This window comes from Dromiciops gliroides, chromosome 1 (assembly GCF_019393635.1).
Source record: "Dromiciops gliroides isolate mDroGli1 chromosome 1, mDroGli1.pri, whole genome shotgun sequence".
NCBI lineage: Eukaryota > Metazoa > Chordata > Mammalia > Microbiotheria > Microbiotheriidae > Dromiciops > Dromiciops gliroides.
The window spans coordinates 139,302,117-139,323,918 of NC_057861.1; the positions used below are offsets into that span (position 1 = coordinate 139,302,117).

The following is a 21,802-nucleotide window of genomic DNA, read 5'->3' on the forward strand; positions in this document are numbered from 1 at the left end:
TTAAGGGGGAAGGATGATGAGTTTTGTTTGGGAAATGTTGGGATTGATATGCCAATATCCAGGTGGAGATATCCAATAGGTGGTTAGAAATGTGGAACAGAGGATTAGGTATGATAGTCAAGCTGACTATACACCTTTGGGACACATCTGCATGAGACAATAATTGAAATAGCTGTCAGTGAAGGCTTAGACTAACATCTTATACCATATTTCAATTAAAAATGGGTACGTGCATCATCAATATTAGAGATCATACACACATGTGCATACACGTGTGTAGGTGTGTGTGAAAGAGCAAAGAACAAAGTCATATATTTTTCACAGCTATGCATTAGAGATTAATTCTTAACCAAACAAGGGATGGAGGTAATTACAAAAGATAATTTTGGTTACATGAAATTGAAAAGGTTTGGCACAAAATCAATGCACAGAGAGATTTATATTAACAAGTAAAAAGGGAAGCAGAACAAGCAAAACAATATATATGATAACTTCACAATGTAAATGGAAAGAAAAACCACAAAACAATAAAGAAAATGAATGTTGCAAAATTACAAAACACAAAATTGGCTCAAAAGAATTGTTATAAGAAGCTATCTCTTCCCATTACTTTACAGAGGTTCAAAGAAGTGCAGTGGGAAGGGAGGTTCCCACTGGTATCAGATTTAATGTCAGATTCTTTTCAATATATTGGATTGGCTTTATACTGGATCTTTTTTCTCTTCTTCTAGTTTTCTTTTTTTTTTTTTATTGGTTATAACAGATGGCTTTCTGGGTAGGGATTAGAGGGAGTGATACAGCAGAAAATCTAGGTCATGTAAAAACAAAAGATAGTAATTAAACCTTAAAAAAAAAAAAAAAGACCTGGATTTGAATCCTGCCTCTGAAATAACTTTCACGCAAATTCTCTGAGCCTTGGTTTTATCACCTGTAAAACAGGGATAATGATAATACCTAGAGAACCAACCTCACAAGTTTGTTATAAACATTAAATGAGATAATATACCTGCTATTTTGCCCACCTTAGTATCTTTGTACAGGCAGACTCCCAATGGATGGAATGCGATACCCCTTCTCTTACATTACTTTCTTCAAAGTTTGGCACCACTTGGCATCATCTCCTGTGGGAAGTCTTTCTGGATCTCTCTCCTTGTTAGTTTCCCTCACTCCTTGAGTTATTATGTATTAACTTGTCAGTTTATATGTATCTATATAATGTAATATAATGTATATTACTATCAATATAATGTAAATTCCATGAATCCAGGCACTGTCTTTCTATTTGTGTGCTCAGGCTCTCACATATAATAGGAACTAAATAAACACATGTTAACTAGATTTGGATGAGGGATATTTAACCTAGAGAAGAGAAAACTTAAGGGGGTTATAAGATTAGATATGTTCAAGAACTGGGATCAGTGGGATATAATCAATAGGATCGATAAGGATCAAAAATCTGAGTCAGATTTAACTTTACTAGAAGGAAAACAGAGCCACCCAAAAGGGAAATGGGCAACCTTGGAATTTGTCCTCACTAAAGCTCTTCAAGCAAGAGCTGCATAACCATTTGTCAGGAATATCATAGAAGGAATTCTAGTTCAGGAATGGGTTGGACAGGATGGTGCATGAGATTCCTTTTAATTCTGAGATCCTCTGGGAATAGAATCACAGAAAAGACTGGGGAAGTTTCACACTGCCAACTGCTGCAGAAGGGTCAAGAAGGTTGGAGGACTTATTAAGGAGCCATAAATGATGTTGGACATAACAGTTTTTATAAAGGGAAAAAGAAGGGAGAGGAGGTGGTAAAGAAGAAGAGAATAAGAAGAAGGAGGAAGAGGAAAAGAAAAGAGAAGAAAAGATGAAAAAAGAGGAGAAGAAAATGCAACAGGAAAAGAAAGAGGAATAATCGATGGAACTTAGGTCATTGAGTAGAACAGGAGTAGGCAGAAAAAACTACTGAAGAAAGTGTACCTGAGGAGCAGCTAGGTGCCACAGTGAATAAATCACCAGCCCTAGATTCAGGAGAACCTGAATTCAAATCTGATCCCAAACACTTGACACTTACTAGCTGTGTGACCCTGAGCAAGTCACTTAACCCTCATTGTCCCACAAAAAAAAAAAGAGAAAGAAAGAAAGCATATCTTAGTATAAAGTACACATGTGAATTATATTCTACTTAGTTTCTACAAAGCCCCAGATGACAAGAAAGTCTGACACAAAAAGCAGGTTTAACTGCTATCAGCTGTGCTTCTGCACTAGACAGATTAATGTATTGCAACTTTTTTTCTTTCTTTAGCCCCTTCATTCAGCAAAAAAGACCACACCCAAAATCATCTTTATATTACAGAAATGTTCTTGAATAGTATCTACTCAATATGAAGAGATAACTTCTTTCAGAAAGTATAACCTACAATCTAGAACAGCAATTTATATTAAATCCTATTTACAACTTTAATACACTCATAAGTTCCTGAATAGCTATACTAAAGGTCTGTTATAAACTTTTAGTAAGTAGGGTGCAAAGATATTGACTTCGATTCTTTTGGTGGGGTAGGGGAAAACTAGAGCATGAAATGGGCACCAAAAGATCCTTTGTTCAAAAATGTCTCCCCCAGACATTTTTCTTTGCAGGAGGATTAATAAGCTTCTCTTCTAAAATGCAATTTTACAATGGGACCATAAACGCTCTTCCACACCTTTGCTGAATTTATTTTGATCACATTACTTTCCCTGTAACATATTGCTGAGCTCAGCCCTGGGGAAGGAAATGAAAATTTGCAGAGTGTGGAGAGATGAAGAATCAGCATAATTTTGGAGTATGGCTTGCATAGCAGGCTTGGATAAGATGTTATAATGGCAACCACTGACCATGGAGAGGGTAACATGAGTGTTATTGATGAAGGTTGGGGAGAGAGTTGGGTTAGAAAGTACCCCAAATAAATTTTTTCGATTTTGCAATATTTCCTAGGGTTCAAGTGGCTATGAGTCTTCTGATCTCTAAATCTCATCCTAATTCCATGATAGAACTATAAGAGAATTAGCAACGTCATCTTTGTTTAAGCAAATACATCCAGTCAAACAAACAATGTAAAACAAGTTACACTCTACTTCTATGTAACCCAACATCAATCCAAAGGTTTTTTTCAATCAGTGCCTGTAGGATGTCTCCTACCATGGAGTTCTCTTCCTATGGTTCCTATAAATACTTTTTTGCTTTGTTAATACTTCTCTTGTCTATAAGAAATAGCAAGCTTCTCCTCCCCTCTGAGCCTCAGTTTACTCATTTGTAAAAGGCAGAATTTAGACTAAAAGGTCTCTTAAAGTATTTTCCAACTCAAGCTTTCTATGTGTCAGATGTTGCCTTTTGTGGTTTATAAAGTCTATCCTTGCTTATTTGTCTTTATAACATACCCTTCTTCTCTCTTAAAAGTCCTGCATAGCATATTTATAAGAGGTGGGAATTTTTTTTAATTTAAAATTAATTATGTCTTCTTGTGAGAGCTTTCTGAAATGACTAAAGAGATCATAGAACCATAGACCTCAAGCTGGACCTCAGGGGCTTTCTTGTCCAAGCACCTCTGTAATGATTGGAATGACGCCACCTGCTAGAGATTTACTGTAGAAGAGCTCCGCCCATGAGGTGAAGGTCTTTGAGGGCAAGACCATGCGTCTTTTCTTTGGTGTCAGGAAGTGACGTTTGCTTGTGAGAGGAAGAAGAGGGAGCCTGGCACTCTGACTCGCGCTCTTTCCTGTGGACTCTGGCGGAGAAGGGAGCTAGAAATGCATTCTCCCTTTAATAGATAGATGAATGTAGGCCTTTCCTTCTCTCTTTACCAAATTCTTATTCTCCTTAATAAATGCTTAAAAGTCTAACTCTTGCTAAAGCTTATAATTTATTGGCGACCACTCATTAGATATTTTAGACAGACTAGCTAGAATTTTAGCCTTTAACACCTCTTTTTAAAAAGGGAGAAACTGGGGCAGCTAGGTGGCTCAGTGGATAAAGCACTGGCCCTGGATTCAGGAGGACATGAGTTCGAATCCGCCCTCAGACACTTGATACTTAGTAGCTGTGTGACCCTAGGCAAATCACTTAATCCTCATTGCCCTGCCAAAAAATAAAAATAAATAAATAAATACATAAATGAATCTAACAACCTTTTGAGCAGTGATGTGGTATTTTACTAGTTTCTCACCTTGGCTTTCAATTCCTTCTTTTTTGTGGGTCAATGAGGGTTAAGTGACTTGCCCAGGGTCACACAGCTAGTAAGTGTCAAATGTCTGAGGCAGGATTTGAACTCAGGTCCTCCTGAATCCAGGGCCAGCACTTTATCCACTGCACCACCTAGCTGCCCCTCAATTCCTTCTTCTTTTTTTTTTTTTTTAGTGAGGCAATTGGGGTTAAGTGACTTGCCCAGGGTCACCCTGCTAGTAAGTGTTAAGTGTCTGAGGCCGGATTTGAACTCAGGTACTCCTGACTCCAGGGCTAGTGCTCTATCCACTGTGCCACCTAGCTGCCCCCTTGAGCTATTCTTTTTTGTTTGTTTGTTTGGGGGGTTTTTTGTTATTATTTTTTTTTTCCGGGGTAGTGAGGGTTAAGTGACTTGCCCAGGGTCACACAGCTAGTTAAGTGTCAAGTGTCTGAGGCCGGATTTGAGCTCAGGGAGTCCTGAATCCAGGGCCAGCACTTTATCCACTGCGCCACCTAGCTGCCCCTCCCTCAAGCTATTCTTTAACAGAAGCTAGATGAGGAGGGTGCCTGTGCAGTGGCACAGAGATGGGGGATGGCAGGTTATATCCTTGTAATTTCACAAAAGATTTGGGCATCATTGCTCCATTCCAAAACCTTGAAAATAAAACTTATGGGGTCAGTGAGGTGGTGCAGTGAATAGAATATTGGCCCTGAGTTCAAATCCTGCCTCAGACACTTACTAGCTGTGTGACTCTGGACAAGTCACTTAACCCTGATAGATGGATGGATGGATGGAAAGAAGGAAGGAAGGAAGGAAGGAAGGAAGGAAGGAAGGAAGGAAGGAAGGAAGGAAGGAAGGAAGGAAGGAAGGAAGGAAGGAAGGAAGGAAGGAAGGAAGGAAGGAAGGAAGGAAGGAAGGAAGGAAGGAAGGAAGGAAGGAAAGAAAATACTGCTTACAGTTATAAGTTAAGCCCAGAGTGATGGGCACTCAAGGAAGCAGGAGAGAAAAATGAGCAAAATCTTTATTGTAGTAAAAAACTGGAAACAAATTGGGTAGTAAGGAGTGAATTGTCTACCTTGTAATAATCATACAGTAAGCCCAAAGCAGCAGCACTGTCCTCATCTCCATTGATACTCATCATAGCCTTTGTCGCAGCAGTCAGGGGATTTTCAAGGTAGGATTTCCAAGCTTCATCTTCACTGGTGTAGGCCCGTCGGGTGTGGAATGATGTGTCATTTGGCATCGGCACTAAAGCAACGAGTCGTTTATTACTGTAAAAACATAAGGTGTGTAATTGTTAATCATTGGGAAAGTTTTTGTTTGTTTGTTTTTCCTACTGAGCTTCATACATTTCATCAAAATGCATAGTCATCCTTACCTATTATCATGGAATAGGAAAAGTATACAACATATAAGTCACTGTTATGACTGACTTAAAAAAAATAATAGTAGGAGCTTTATTGATTAATTGACTGGCTCTCCCTATCTCATCAAGATTGGAAATGCAGGAGCCTCCCATAGTTTGGTTACAATACTAACCAGTTTAGAAGCTTTGATATGCTTTTTCTGACAATCTGTGTCAGTTTGTTCTGCCATAGGCAATCTGATGGCCCTCTGCACCAAGGGGCTCACCATATTGGTGCTGAATTTAGCATTTAATGTGGAGGACACCCCATCAGTTTTAACCCTATGTAAGCTCATAATTCCTGAGTTCAATGGATCCAAAATCCTTAACCTCCCCCAACAGCAGGTTTGTACCACTATGCCCAGCAAGAAGAGTTTTAAAAAATATATATCTTTGTTATAAGGGATGAGGAAGAACAGAGAATAAGGGGGAAATTTAAGAAACATAAAAACAAACAAAAATTGAATTAAAACTTAAAAAAAAGAACAAATGGCTTATCTTTTAAAAATATCTTAAGCAATATAAGCAAACTTATAAAAGCAGCATAACTTCACATGCCTCCCCCCCCATCCCCCCCAAAAGTTAAATGTATCATTTATCCAGGCAACCAAACCTGGATTTTTTGTTTCATCAATCTCCATTATTTGGGGGGGGGGGGGCAATGAAGGTTAAGTGACTTGCCCAGGGTCACACAGCTAATAGGTGTCAAGTGTCTGAGGCTGGATTTGAACTCAGGTCCTCCTGAATCCAGGGCTGGTGCTTTATCCACTGTGCCACCTAGCTGTCCCCATCAATCTCCATTATTTAAAAATATCAGTGTTACCATGTGAAAGAGCAGGTTTCATGAACTTTACCTCTCATTTACCATTTTACCATTTAATTCACTTGTCTGAATTCTTCAAATATTCACTACATCATATGGACCACCCCTGACTTCCTTCAAGTGTCAGCTAAAAACCCACCTTCTGCAAGAAGCCTTTCCTATCCCCCTTTAATCTTAGTGCCTTCCCTGATACTATGGCCAGTTTATCCTTTATCTATCTTGAGTACCCTGAAAGCTAGGCCTATTTTGGCTTCTATGTCTCCAGTTTTTAGTACATATGCCTAGCATATAGTAGGAGCTTAATCAATATTTGACTTGTGGGACAGCTAGGTGGCGCAGTGGATAGAGCACCAGCCCTGGATTCAGGACTACCTGAGTTCAAATCTGGCCTCAGACACTTAACACTTACTAGCTGTGTGACCCTGGGCAAGTCACTTAACCCCAATTGCCTCACTAAAAAAAAAAAAATTTGATTTGTCAACTTGTTGAATAAAGTCTTTATTGGAAACAGTTTCCTATCTAGTCTAACTTAGATTATAAATTTATGGAGCAGCTAGGTGGCACAGTGGATAGAGAACCGGCCCTGGAGTCAGGAGGACCTGAGTTCAAATCTGACCTCAGACACTTAACTAACTGTGTGACCCTAGGCAAGTCACAACCCCAATTGCCTCACCAAACCGAACGAAAAAAAAAACAAAAAGAAATTTATAATAAACTGTAGATGGTTACAAGTTTTTTGACTAACACAAAATAAAAACATTTTGCGAATACTTAGAAACAAATTAAATATAATGATAGGGAACAACTGGAAGGAGATGGGCTTTCTAAGTGAGAGGGTTTTTAGCCTGTTTGTGGCCTAGGTTGTATCCTAGTTTTCTGGCTTCCTCTTTAAACTGGATATCATTTAGAAATGAAAAGAGGTTTGATTTGGTGGAGGAGGTTTTACAATGAGAGGGATGTTATAAATCACTATGTATATGTATGCAATGGTCCCAATTTGATTAATTTTTTTAAAAAATCAAACCTGTAGCATATAATAGAATCCTACTGCACTTAATCTCTTCTAGTTCCTGTAAGCCTATGAAGTAGTTCCTTATCCCCCAGCACTAGAGAATTACAATGGATTTCTCCTGTTACTAAATTATATATAAGCCACAGGTTAAGTGCATCAGGGAAGTGGTGAATAGAGAATAATTAGGGCATCCAGTGTACTTTATATTTACACAGTGTGAGGTAAGAGCAATTTATCACTAACGTTGGCCAATTGGGCAACACAGGCTTATGTGAAGTAGAGGTGGGCAATTGAGATTTTTCCCATAAGGATAGATAGATGAGGATTCCACTTTTGGTCAAATGGACATTCAGGGAATGGGGTCTCATAACAATGCATGACTTCCTAGCCCTGAAATTTCAGCTACCAAATAAAACACAGATCCAGATGGAAAGTCCATTGGCACTCCTATCCTTCTGCTGTTTTATTTGTTCAGTGAAATGGAACTGAAAAAGAACAATAACACATTGTATTTCAGGAACACTTGTTGGCAACAGTTCACATGACAGGTACATGGGACGCTTTTCTTGACGTATCTATAAGAATATCAACTATTAAGGAACTTCTTCTGAATCACAAATGGTAGAACTTCTGAGTCCCAAATGGTTTTATAAAGAGCTCTCCACCCCTTCTTTTTTTTTTTAAATACTTGTTTGGGCCTTTTAAAATGCAGTGATCTCTAAGCTGATGCTCTCCTAGGAAACTAGTAAAGTCTCAAGAAATGGCAGTGCCTCTTCTAAGTCCTTGGTTGATGAAAAATACCCAAGATTAGCAAAATGACATTTGAGACAAGACATTTTCTTCATTAGGCCTTGTTGTTGTCCATGCATATTTTCGTTATGTGCTTATGTGGAAAGCACTGGAAGGAAGAGCTATGAGAATTCCCACATGGAAAGCCTAGGAATCGCCTCCTCCGAGACTTTAGAAGCTTAGCTATCTATGGTCCTGCTACACAGTTAGAAACTATGTGACTTCCCTGGAAAGTGTCTGAGATTCTACAGGAAGAAGAGTATTTTGTTTACAGAGCATGCCTCCACAATCTTTCTCCCATTGTCATGGTTTTTCAATCCCTGTCATGGAGTTTCTTTGCCTTAGTTGCAAATACTGCCTTCTCAGTCCCTCCTGATTTAACCATCTCCTGGTCTATTTCAACTCCTGCTTTTTCTCATTTTTTTACTCCTTCCTCCCTACTAAGGACACCTTATCTCCCGCAACCTTCTTCAGTCAAGTCAAGTCAACAAACACCTATTAAGCACTCACTATATGGCCAAGCCCTCTGCTTGGTGCCCGAGACACAAATGGAAGCAAATAGAATGATAGTCCCTATTCTCAAAGTCCTTACATTCCTTTCCTTTTTGATTCTTTATTTGCTTTTTTTTTAATTTATGGAAAAAACAAGTACCAGAACATAGAATCATTTTTGCAAAGCCATGATTGCACATAAAACTGCAAATCTATTATGTACAACTTGTTATTTCTTTTCAATATATAATAGTTATCATGTAAAATTCTTTTTCTCCCCTTTTTTTCTTCCCTCCCTCCTCCCTCCAACCTAGAGATTACTAACATTAGGCACAAATATGTGTGTGCATATATACACACACATAAATATATGTATTAAATCATTCTCTACATACTTCTATTTATCAATTCTTTCTCTGGATGCAGATAGTATCTTCCTTCATAGGTCCTTTGTAGTTAATTTGGGTATTTATATGAGACAAAATGACTCAAAATTGTTCTTGCTGTGAACAATGTTCTCTTGGTTCTGCTCATTTCATTCTTCATTATTTTGTGCGTCTATCCATGTTTTTCTAAGATCACCAAGCTCATCATTTCTTAAAGCACAGTAGTATTCTATCACAATCCTATACCACAACTCACTCATTCAGCCATTCCCCAATTGATGGGCATCTTAATTGATGGGCCTTCTAATAGAGGAATGTAGCACATAAAAGGGAGCTAAAATGGGGTAGGATGGGGTATGTGGTGGTAAAGACCAGAAAATTAAGAATAGCTTCTTTGAGCACTTCCTCAAAATGGAGATTTGAGGAAGAACTCACCAATTACAGAAGGAAGCTGCATGAACAAAGAAAAGATATCTGAGGCATGACAACAAAGTCCAGATAATGATTAGCAAATGGAAATATGATGGAAGATTCTTCCCCTACTCTCCACTCTTCCCCTTCTACCGTTGAATATCAGGGACAGGGTAGAGGGGTTGGTATACTCTTTGATCCTCACTGCTGTCTCCCAACTAGTCCTTAATCAGAAACCCTAAATAGCATTTGATGTAGAACCATCAATTTGTATTCATTTATATCCTATTCTTTCTGTTCTTGTTATCATCTACTGGGAAGTGAACAGCTTGTTAACAAGATGTTGTCTGAGAATAGGACTTCAATTTCTGGACCATAGCATAAAATCTATTTACTGGAAGACTGCCTCTAAAAAGGCTAATAAGAATACATATGCCTGGAATTTTATACATGTAATGGAAATTAGGAAGGCGGCCAGATGGTGCAATGGATAGAATGCTGAACTGAGAGTCAGGAGGGACTTGAGTTCAAATTCCACCTCTGACATTTAGCAGCTTTGTGTGACTTTGAGCAAGTTACTAAATTGCACTCAGCTTCATTTTGAACATTTGTGGAAAGAGATACAATAATAGCACTTACCTCCCAGAGCTGTTTGGGACAATCAAATGAAATTATATATTTCAAGTACTTTGCAAACTTTACAATGCTATATAAATGTTAGCCATTATTTAAAAGGTTTTAAACTCAAATAGGGAGGAGAAAGCTGCTCATGTACATCCACCAAACTAGATTCCATTAAGAACAAATATAATGCGCCAAGAAAAATAGCAGGAGAGGAATACAGAATTGCATAGGAACAAAAATCCAAGAAAAGAGCCACCAATAAAATTCATGGCCTCAGATGTCTGCACACATATACACAAAGTACATGTAATAAGCAAAGTGATTATAATGCAGGACCATTTGATTTCATACAGTATCAGATGCTATCTGATGAGATAAAGTCCATAACTGGAATATAGATCTCAAAAGGTATACTTTATACAATAAAAACTTTATATATAAAATGGAGAGCTAAATAGCATTGTGTGTTATGAAAATAGGAGGAAATTCAGGAAATAAATGTAGGGAGAAGAAATGGTAGCAAACATTTGAGTGTAGATCAACAGAGGCTAAAACACAAATGATAAGTGCATATTATAGGCCATCTGGACAGAAAAAAGAGATAGATATGTTTAGAAATAAAACATAAACCCAGTGCAAATATATGAATCATTACTGTTGGGGACTTCAATGATCTGGACACTTGGTAGAGTCCCCTCTGTCAAAAGCAGATTCAGTAATAAGTTCTTTTTTTTTTTTTTTAAGTGAGGCAATTGGGATTAAGTGACTTGCCCAGGGTCACACAGCTAATAAGTGTCAAGTGTCTGAGGCCAGATTTGGACTCAGGTCCTCCTCAATCCAGGGCCGGTGCTTTATCCACTGAGCCATTAAGCTGCCCCCCAGGACCTGATTCTTACCAAGGGAAATGCCAAGGTGGAAATAATAGGAATCTTGGGGCAGGGGGATTGTGATAGAAGAAGGGAAAGTTAGGCATCATCTGACATATACCTTCTCTTAGAGAAGACTGCAGAGTGCTCAGGGAGAGGATGAGTAGAATACTACATTCTATAGGGAAAACAATCCAAAAAGGACAGGAATTCTAAAGACATAAAGAGAAAGGGTTTCATTGAGCAGAAAATGATAGGTTAACGAGACAGATTTAGAGGCTAGGAGCTCACCAACTTAGATTTCTTAATGATTATGTGGAACAACGGGTAGAGTGCTAGGCCTGGAGTCAGGAAGGCACATCTTCCTGAATTCAAATCCAGCCTCAGACACTACCTGTGTGACCCTGGACAAGTCACTTCACCCTGTTTGCCTCAGCTTCCTCAACTGTGAAATGAGCTGGAGGAAGAAATAGCAAAACACTCAAGTATCTGTGCCAAGAAAACTGCAAATTGGGTCACGAAGAGTCTTACACAACTGAAAATAACTGAACAACAGAAAATGGAAATAAGGAAAGGTAACAGAAGATGAATACAAAGTTTTATCATGACCCTTTAAGAATAGTATCAGAAATGCTAAAGTGCAGAAATGAACTGCGGCTTCCGAAGAAAACTAAGAGTAACAAAAAGGGGGTATTTTTTGTTGGTCATTTTGCTATATTAGCAAAAAAGGAGGATCCAAAAAAAGATATAAATGCTACTTGGGGTTGATATGATAATTTTAACAGATGAGAAACGAAAAACAGAATTGCTCAGCTCTTGTTTTTAAATTTTTATAGCAAGGAGAATACTTGGCCTGAAAATAATACAAAAATGCCTAACAAGGAGTTGATATCCAAGGAAATAAGGAGATAGTAAAAAAAGCACTTAACTGCCCAGGAGTTCAAGTCACCTGGCCCAAATAAAAGACATCACAGAAAATGCATTTAAAAGTGGATTCTCTCATATTTTAAAAGTACAATTAATACCTATGCTACAAAAATTATTCTCATTAATAGACAGAAGGCACTTGAAAGGCCCTTTCTTCATATGATCAAAAGCATATATTAATAACAATGGCCTAATATTATTTGCGATGAATAAACACTAGATACTTTGCTATCCCAAAAAGAGATAAAATAAAAATGTCTCCTCTCTTCACCATTATTTGATATAGTACTAGAAATGTTAGTTAAGAGAACAAAATTAAAAGTATAAATAATGACAAGGAAAGGGCATGATTATTCCTCTTTATAGATGACATGATATATACTTAGAAAACCACAGATAATCAGCAAAGACACTAAATAGGACAAGCAATTACATTAGAATCATATCAGGATACAAATAATGTTTTTTAAAAAATCATCAACCTATCTATATGTTACCAACAAAAAACAGAAGAAACAACAGAAAAAAAATTCATTGAAAATAACTATACAATGTCAAGGAACTAGTCAACTAAGATACATGCAAGGTTTACACAAATATAACTACAAATAAATAACTACAAATAAAACATTCAATAGAAACAGAGAAAAAGAATGGGAGACATTTTACTAATGATTAAACTGGAACTTGTTAAGGGCTAAAATTCTAGCTAGTCTGTCTAAAATATCCAATGAGTGGTCGCCAATAAATTATAAGCTTTAGCAAGAGTTAGGCTTTTAAGCGTTTATTAAGGAGAATAAGAATTTGGTAAAGAGAGAGAGAAAAGCCTAGATTCCTATCTATTAAAGGGAGAGCACATTTCTAGCTCCGCTCTCCACCAGAGTCCAAAGGAAAGATCCCAAGACCAAGCGCCAGTCTCTTCCTTCTTCCTCCCACTAGCCAACATCACTTCCTGATGCCAAAGAAAAGACTCCTGGTCTTGCCCTCAAAGACCTTCGCTTCATGGGCGGAACTCTTCTACAGTAAGTCTCCAGCAGGTGGCGTCATTCCAATCATTACAAACTGTATGTTAAAGTTAATGTGTTATGTATGTTAATTTACACATTTATTATTGCACAGGTCAAATTATATAAAGAGTATTTATAACCAGAAAAAGAAATTCATTTGGATTGACAAACAGGCTGGATTTGAAAGGGAAACAGCGAATAAAATACAAATGAAGAAAGCATAGCAATAGCCGACCCAAATATTTGATATTCATTTAAAAAAAAACAAAAAGATAAACAGAAATAAATAACCCAAGAACATATATTAAAGGACAATGGACCTCATTTAGACAAGAATTGCTTAGAAAACCAGAACAGTTTAATAAATTATAACCAAGGACACACACACATACACACACACACACACACACACACACACACGCACACACACACTCCACAAACCACAACCTCAAAATGAATACTAGATCTTAATATAAAAGGCCACATCATTTTTTTTTAAATAGAAAATATTTAGGATAGGAATGTTTCACACTTATGGCTAGAGGATGAGTTCTTAACTTAAAAAAAAAGGAATGATCACAATCAATTCATAATCGACAAGCATTTATTAAAGTACCTACTATGTGCTAGCCACTATGCTTGGTGCAAGAGATAAAAGTAGAAAGAATGAGATGCTCCTGACTGGCAATGATCTTATATTCTAATGGTGGAGACAAGTACATGCAAATATATATGCAGCATATATATTTGTTTGTATAAATACAAATAAATATATGCAAAACAATATTAGGTAATTGGGGAAGGACACTGGCAGTTGGGAAATCAGGAATGGCTTCATGCAGATGATACTGTGAGGCAGAGATGAGGAAGGAGTACATACCAGGCATGGGGAACCACCAGTGCAAAGACAGAGAGACAGCAGATGGAATGTTGTGTATGAAGAACAGAAAGGAGGCCAGTTAGCTTGTATCCCCTAGTGTAGAAAGGAAACTAGCCAGTAGGCCTGGAAATATAGGTTGGAGTCAGGTTCTTTAGGGCTTTAAAACTAAACAGGAGGGGGCAGCTAGGTGGCGCAGTGGATAGAGCACCGGCCCTGGAGTCAGGAATACCTGGGTTCAAATCCGGCCTCAGACACTTAACACTTACTAGCTGTGTGACCCTGGGCAAGTCACTTAACCCCAACTGCCTCACCAAAAAAAAAAAAAAACTAAACAGGAATTTATATTTTCTTCTAGAAGCAACAGGAAGTCACTGGAAGTTGGTTGAGTAGGGAAGTCACACAGTTAGACTTGCACTTAAGGAAAATTACTTTGGCAGCAATGTGTAGGATGGAATAAAAGATCATTTCAATTATATGAAAATGGAAAGCTTTTTCATGAAAAAAAATCATGCTATCCAGTCTTTTTATATAATTTCCCTCCATACAATCCATACTCCAACCAGACTATCCTGTCTGCTGAAAACAATCTTTGTTCCTCTGACGTTTAGACCTTTCCTCACAATGTTTCAAATTACTTACTTCCCTCCTCCTCTTTGTTAAATTCCTCTCCATCCCTTAAAACCCAATTGAAATGTCACGTCCTCCTCGATTCCCTATTGGGAAAAAAAATTTTTGCCTCGGAACTCAGCCTTTATTTAACACCTCTCTAATGGATTCATGTAATATCATTACTTTGATTTTTCTATGTATACATTATTGCTCATAAACTGTACATTTCATGATGGTGTCATGAGAGCAGGAACGATTTCTAACCTAAACAGTTTCTCTCTCTCAGGACCTAGTAACGTGTGCTCTACATATAGCAATAAAAAGGCAGCTAAGTGATGCAATGGACAGAACACTGGGCCTGGAGACAGGAAGATGTGAGTTCAAATCCTGCCTCCAACATTTACCTGCTGTGTGACAATGAACAATTCACTTAAATTCCCTTCTCCTCAGTTTCTTCATCTGTAAAACAGGAATAATAATAGTATGTACTTCCCAGGGTTGTTGTGAGGATAAAGAGAGATATCAGCAAAGTGCTTTGCAAACTGTGAAGTGGTATAAATACTATCTATTACCATCATTGTTGTTGCTGTCATTCAGTAAAAATCAAAATGAAGAAAAGAATGGTAACATTTTGGTGGGAAAAAATGACATGAGAACAACTGGTTCTGAAAATTATCTCCAGTGGCACGATTTGTACAGAGATGTGATGTTAGAAAATGGAATTTTAAAAACTAGTCAATAAAATGGACAGAGTTGTTTATAAAAATGTATAAAACATAGAGAAATTCCTAAAGGTTCTTCAATAAAATGTTAAAATTCAGGAGACTAAGGATAGGGAAGACTACAAAGTCTTATACTGTGCCTCTTCCCAACTTCCCTAGTCCTTTCACACAACACATTTTGTTTTCCTTTTCTTTCTTTCTTTCTTTCTTTTTTTTTACAGAGCAATGAGGATTAAGTGACTTGCCCAGAGTTACACAGCTAGTGTATGTCAAGTGTCTGAGGCCGAGTTTGAACTCAGGTCATCCTGAATACAAGGCCAGTGCTTTATCCACTGTGCCACCTAGCTGTCCCCTCCCAGGAGCACTGCCACCTTCCCAGTCACTCAGGACTGCAACTTCAGAGTAATCCTTAACTCTTCACTTGCATTTACTCTACAAATAAAATCTCTTGCTTAGTCTTGTTTCTCCCTTCTCATCATCTTGCCCATATATCCCCTTCCCTCTCTTCACAAAGCTGCTATCCTACCACAAATTCTTATCACCTTACACCTGAACTATTGCACTAGCCTTCTGGTTAATCCTCTCTTCCTCAAGTCTTTCCCCATTCCAGTCCACCCTGCATTCAGCTGCCAAAGTGATCTTAAAATGTAGACCAAAAAAATAATAATAATAAATTTTTTTTTAAGTGTAGACCTGATCATAGCACATGTGCATCCTCCCCACACTCAGTAAACTCCAATGGCTCCCTATTACCTCCAAGATCAAATGTTAAATCCTGTTTGGCTTTTAAAGCTTGATACAACCTGGCCCCTTCCTACCTTTCCAACGTTCTTATACATTACTCCCTGACACATACTTTATGATCCGTTCATATTGTCTTTCTTGCTTTTTCTGCTCCATTTAGAAATCACTCCAAATGTTCATGTGGACTTTTTGTGGCTAACCTGTGGTAGAGCCTTTGGAGTTCATATTGGTCTGATCAGCCACAGCTGGACACAGTCTGTGTCTCAACCCCAACATGGTAATGTTATTGTGGTCCTCTTGGAGCATGAAGGACAACTACCCCATCTCCTTATTCCTTGACTTTTCACTGACAGTCCCCCATGCCTGGAGTGCACATCTTCTTCATCTTCACCTCCTGGCTTCCTTCAAGACAGCTCAAATCCCACCCTCTGTAAAAGGCCTTTCCCAGTTATCTCCCTTCTCCCTACTCTTCACTCCCACAATGCTTTACCTTGTATATATCTTCTTGTACATATTTGTTTGCACATTGTTTTCCCTTTTAGAATGTGAGCTTCTTGAGGATAAAGGCTTTGTTTTTGCCTTTCTTTGTATCGCTGTCACTTAATAAATGCTTGCTGACTCACTAACTCATCAAAACACCAATTCCTTTTTTCTTTTTCTAAGTGTCTCGAATCTGGTTCTTATCTTTCTATTTTTTTTCCACCTTCTCCTTCTTCCTCTGACTTCCTTTCTGTACCTCCATTCTCTCTCCCTATTTCATTCTCTTTTTACTCTGTTAAACACAAATCAGCCAGGTGGTACAATCAATAGAATGCCAGACCTAGAGTCAGGAAGACTCCTCTTCCTGAGTTCAAATCTCCCGTGGAACACTTACTAGCTGTGTGACCCTGGGCAAGTCATTTGACCCTGTTTGCCTCTATTTTCTCATCTGTAAGATGAACTGGAGAAGGAAATGACAAAACACTCCAGTATCTTTGCCAAGAAAATCCTAAATGGGGTCACGGAGAGCAGGAACTCCAGACAAGGAAGCAATGAGGGCCGAAATTAGGGTGGTTACTGTGAGGATAAAGAGAAAGGATATTATGAAAATGGACACAAAATTTGGCAACAAACTGGGTATGTTGTGTGAATGAGAACAAGGAGTGAAAGATGATACTGAGGTTGTGAACTTGGGTGATTGGAAAGATGGTGGTACCCGTGATGATAAAGGGGAAGTTTGTGAAAGGAGTTGGGGGAGGAATAGTGAGTTGTGTTCTGGACATGTTGAGTTTGAAATGCTTATGATTCATCCATTTCAAAATGTTCAAAAAGCTCCAGAAAGAGAGGAGACCTAAATCTATAAATTTGGGAGGCATCCACATAATTGAATCCTGAGTAGCTAAGGAGATCACCACATGACAGCATAGAGACAAAAGAGAAGACAGCCACAAATGGGATTTTCTCACAGTGTGAGCACACTCGTATTAATTTTTGGTATTACATTAGGATGATGTACCTAAGAGGGGCTAGTGGCAAAATAACATTTTTTATAATTTAATAAATGATTGGCCTTCTGTCTGTTATATAGATTATGGAATTATATCAGCAGGCAAGGAAAGCAGGAATACTTTGAAGTGGGTAAAGGGAGAAGAATTTGATACAAGGAAAACAAAAAAGAAAAGGAAACAAAAGGAGAACTAGGAAGGGAGTAGGAAATGACAGTAGGTACAAGTCAGTGACCACCCCCACCAAACTCATAATCAATCACCTAGATGATGTTTTTAGGTACCTGGGACAGTTGTGTGAGCAGTTAGGTCCCAAATGGATCAAGACTTCGGTTTGAATGACACTGGAGGCAATGTGATGATACCATATTTGAACACAGAAAACCTCGGTTCAAATGGCGGGTCTTAATTCCAACCCACCTTGGGCAACTCACTTATAACCTCTCTCAGCCTCAGTTTTTACATCTATTAATTAAAGTGTTGAACTACATTATCTCTAAGGATCTTCTAATGTTAAGTCTGATGATCGTATGAATTTATTTAGGGTAAAAGAGGACATTCCTGTCTCATTGCATTTCTGATGGCCTGCTTCTCAATGGTCAACTCCATCACAATGCTCCTGTAGTGAATAACCTGTCATCTTGAACATGGCAGTTTCAATCATGCAAAACAAAACAAAACAAAACAAAACAACAAAAAAACTTTAAGGCAAGTTCATTCCACAGGTGCACTGTTTAAGAAGTCTCATTTAAGTTTTCTCTTGTGCTATACTTTCCAAAAAAAAATAAACAAATAAAAACAAGCAGGGAGGTCATTATATCATAATTATCATTTCCCATACATTGAAAAGCCAGCAATTAGCTAACAGGTCAAAGACAATTGTGGGTTTGATCTAAAATACGTCTAGACACAATCTCTTTTGCTGATGTGGGAGATTATTGGTTTAGAACATTACAGATGTCAGATTTTTTCAATATATTGGTTAGTTTTGTTGAACTCCTTTTTTCTCTTTCTTTTTTTAAAAAAAGGAATGGCTCTGGGGGCAGCTAGGTGGCGCAGTGGATAGAGCACTGGCCCTGGAGTCAGGAGGACCTGAGTTCAAATCAGGCCTCAGACACTTAACACTTACTAACTGTGTGACCCTGGGCAAGTCACTTAACCCCAATTGCCTCACTTAAAAAAAAAAAAGGAATGGCTCTTTGGAAGGGAGAAGGGAAAGGAAACATTGGAACACTAAGGTAATTTTTTTAAGAGTATCAATAAAATGTTAATAAAAATAAAAATAAATTATGAATATTTTCCCCAATCTATTTGATAAATATTTACTTGACTTTTCTTGTGAAGCAAAAGCTTCCTATTCATTCTTGCTATCTACTGGATTCAATTCATTTTAAGTCCACAAATGTCAAATTTCTTTAATATTATAGGGTCACAAATATCTTCCTGGGCAAATTCAGGCTCACACATTTAAGTGATTCTAACCAGTATCTAACAATTGTTTGTTGAAGTGAAGAATGAATATTCATAAGCCTCTCTAAACCAGCCAATCAATTTTTAAACCTGGGGGGGGGGGTGGTAAGAAGGAAGAATTCTGGAAACAGTTTCAGCCATTCTTTTCATCTTGCTTGGTGACCAAAAAAAGGTATTCTTTAATATTATTTTCTCTTGCTGTGTATAACTTATAGTTTTACTCATAGATTATAATCTCTCTGGAACACAGAACTGTTGGCTGATGCTCTGTCCTAATAAAAACAGAGTAATCTCTTTGGTACACTGAGCAAAAATGTTGGGAGTTGGGGGAGAGAAAAAGAATTTTCATGGCTCAGTTTTTACAAAAGTTACAATAAGTAATTGAAATTATTATCTTTCCATCTATACTTAGTGTGCTGGAAAGGGCATTAGACTTGGAGTCAGGAAGATATAGGTTCAAATTCCCGATAATATTCACTTAATATCTCTAAGCCTCAGTTTTCTCACCTGTAAAAGAGGCATAATGATATTTACAGTATACTACTTACCTGACAATATGAGGTATTCAGAAGAATTTAGGAAGATTTGTCTGAACTGATAGAGCCCAAAATAAGCAAAACAAGGAGAATCATATACACAATGACTACAACAATGTAAATGAAAAGCTCAGTAACAGGAAAATGAATATCCAGTAATGACAAAAAGCTAAAGTTGATAGTGATGAAAAAAAAAGAAGCAAAGAAAAGAAACCAATGAAACATTACCAACTATACTGAGGAGAGTAGAAGGAAGTTCAGAAGGGGTCATTGACAAGGGGGCAATTTTGGTCATATTGTTAAATTTAACACACAATTTTAAAACCATGCAATAAATTCACATTTTCATGTGGAATCTCTTCTATTTTTCGTTGTATAGTCAAATGTTTGTGTTTGTTGATATTGTTAAATTTATAATAATAATTAAAAGTCTTAAAAAAGAGACAATGACCCAACTTTTTTGGGGGGGGGGCAATGAGGGTTAAGTAACTTGCCCAGAGTCACACAGCTAGTAAGTGTCAAGTGTCTGAGGCCGGATTTGAACTCAAGTCCTCCTGAATCCAGGGCCAGTGTTTTATCCACTGCACCACCTAGCTGCCCAAAAAGAGACAATGAAATATATCTCTTCTCTAATATCAGAGAAGAAGGGAACTATGAGGAATGTTACACATTATCAGACAAGGTTTCAGTACTGGATGTTTCTGTTTAATGATCTTTGGTTTTCCTTAAAAAAAAAAAATGTCCTTCCACAAGGGAGGGTTCGTTCTGTTGGGGATAACTTCAGTATAAAGACAGAAAACATTAGAAAAAAAATTTAAACATTAATAATTCTGACCATATTGGTCTCTCCCTTAGGAAAAAAAAATGGTGGTTACCTGAAATTCACAAGAGTGTTCAAATCATATAGGGTCTCAGTTCTTGTACCCTTTTTCCTTAGATCAGTCACCTGAAATTTGTGGACACGGGAAAGGAAAGGAAAATAGATGTACAAGACTAGTATGGTGCAAGGAGTTTACTATCTTTAGGGCTTTTAAATAAGCCTTTGAACAGCTACAGTTCATTGTACCATTATCATCATCTGATAAAAGCATTATTTAATGGCTAATAAGGTGACACCACACCAGTAAGCATACAAAAGAACTCCACAGATACTCTTGCCTTCTAGGAATTTATGTAATAATCTAAGATAAATACTGACATGGATTAACTATATAATGACCATTCTAACTGCAAAGAAAATCCATGCTAAATCTTGTACTATCTCCTTACTATGTATTCCTTCTTTAAGCCCTTGCAATCTGGCTTTTGTCCCCAGTTTTCTACTGATCACCACTAATCACTTTTCCAAATCCAGTGACCTTTCCTCATTCCTCATTCTCCTTAACTTCTACTGCATTTGAGAGTATTGATTAGCTCCCTGCTTTGGGAAATTTGCTCATTTTGCTCCCATGATATTGCCTTTATCTTAGTTCTCCACTTATTTTCTGGTTCTTTTCTCCTTCTCCCTAGCTGTAAGCATCCCCTGATGTTTAGTTCTTGGTGTCTTGGTGGTCTCATTACACATTCATCCATTCTCACAGCTGCAGCTATAATGATTCATATATATCTTAGTGTTACCAAATCTCTATCTCCAGACCTATGTCTCTAGGAAACTGTGCTACGTTTTTCACACCCAACTCTCCTACTATCAAAAGACTAATTCCCCAAAGAATCAGTTATCCTACCCTAACTCCCCAAAGAATCAATGACCCCAAGCTAACTAGGCTAATTAATAAATCTGCCTAATAAGCAAATTCACTTAAAGATAATATTCATATATATATGAAATACACAGAATTCCATCTGTTATGGAATTTTGGTATCAGGCATTTGGAGAAAAATATCGAACTTTGTTTTTAAATAATTGGCTGTTTTCACTTTTTTTTTGCTTTGTTTTGTTATGTCTGGGCCAAATTCAGTATGGGGAAACTGAAAAGATGGGGACATGGAAACCCCAAATCACAATTAATTCCTTACAGTTAGTTTATTGTTTACTTTTCCTTTATCATATTTATTTTATTTTGAAGGAGCAGTATTTCTAGCCATCAGGATTGAATTTCCAACCACTCCTGCCAAGGCTTTTGGAGAAGTACACAAACTAGGCATCTGAAACCATGCCATTAGAATGATAATTGTTCTTCTGTCTAGTGGGTTCATCTACTTCCTGCTCAGGGTGGTTCATCCCAATTGCCACAAGGGTGCTATTTTTAATGCTTAAAATTGCTCCAAAGGGAGTAAATTTGTTTTTTCAAAATCTAAAACCTTAGAATTCACAGCATAATGCCATTTTAAGTGAAAGGAACTTTGAATATATGCTAATTTGCTTGGTAAATCAAAGACTTTTATACACAAAGGTAAAACCGCAAAAGAAGATAAAAATATG

The 21,802-nt window shown here is 37.5% G+C and overlaps 1 protein-coding gene across 1 annotated transcript in view; it reads right to left on the bottom strand.

Annotated features, from left to right (window-relative positions):
• Positions 1-21,802, bottom strand: part of GRHL2 (grainyhead like transcription factor 2) — a 241,576-nt gene that overhangs the window by 180,552 nt on the left and 39,222 nt on the right. Inside the window, exon 2 of the mRNA XM_043977278.1 lies at positions 5,269-5,464. Within this exon, the coding sequence (XP_043833213.1) occupies positions 5,269-5,464 (196 nt within the window). The remainder of the gene's footprint in view (positions 1-5,268; positions 5,465-21,802) is intronic.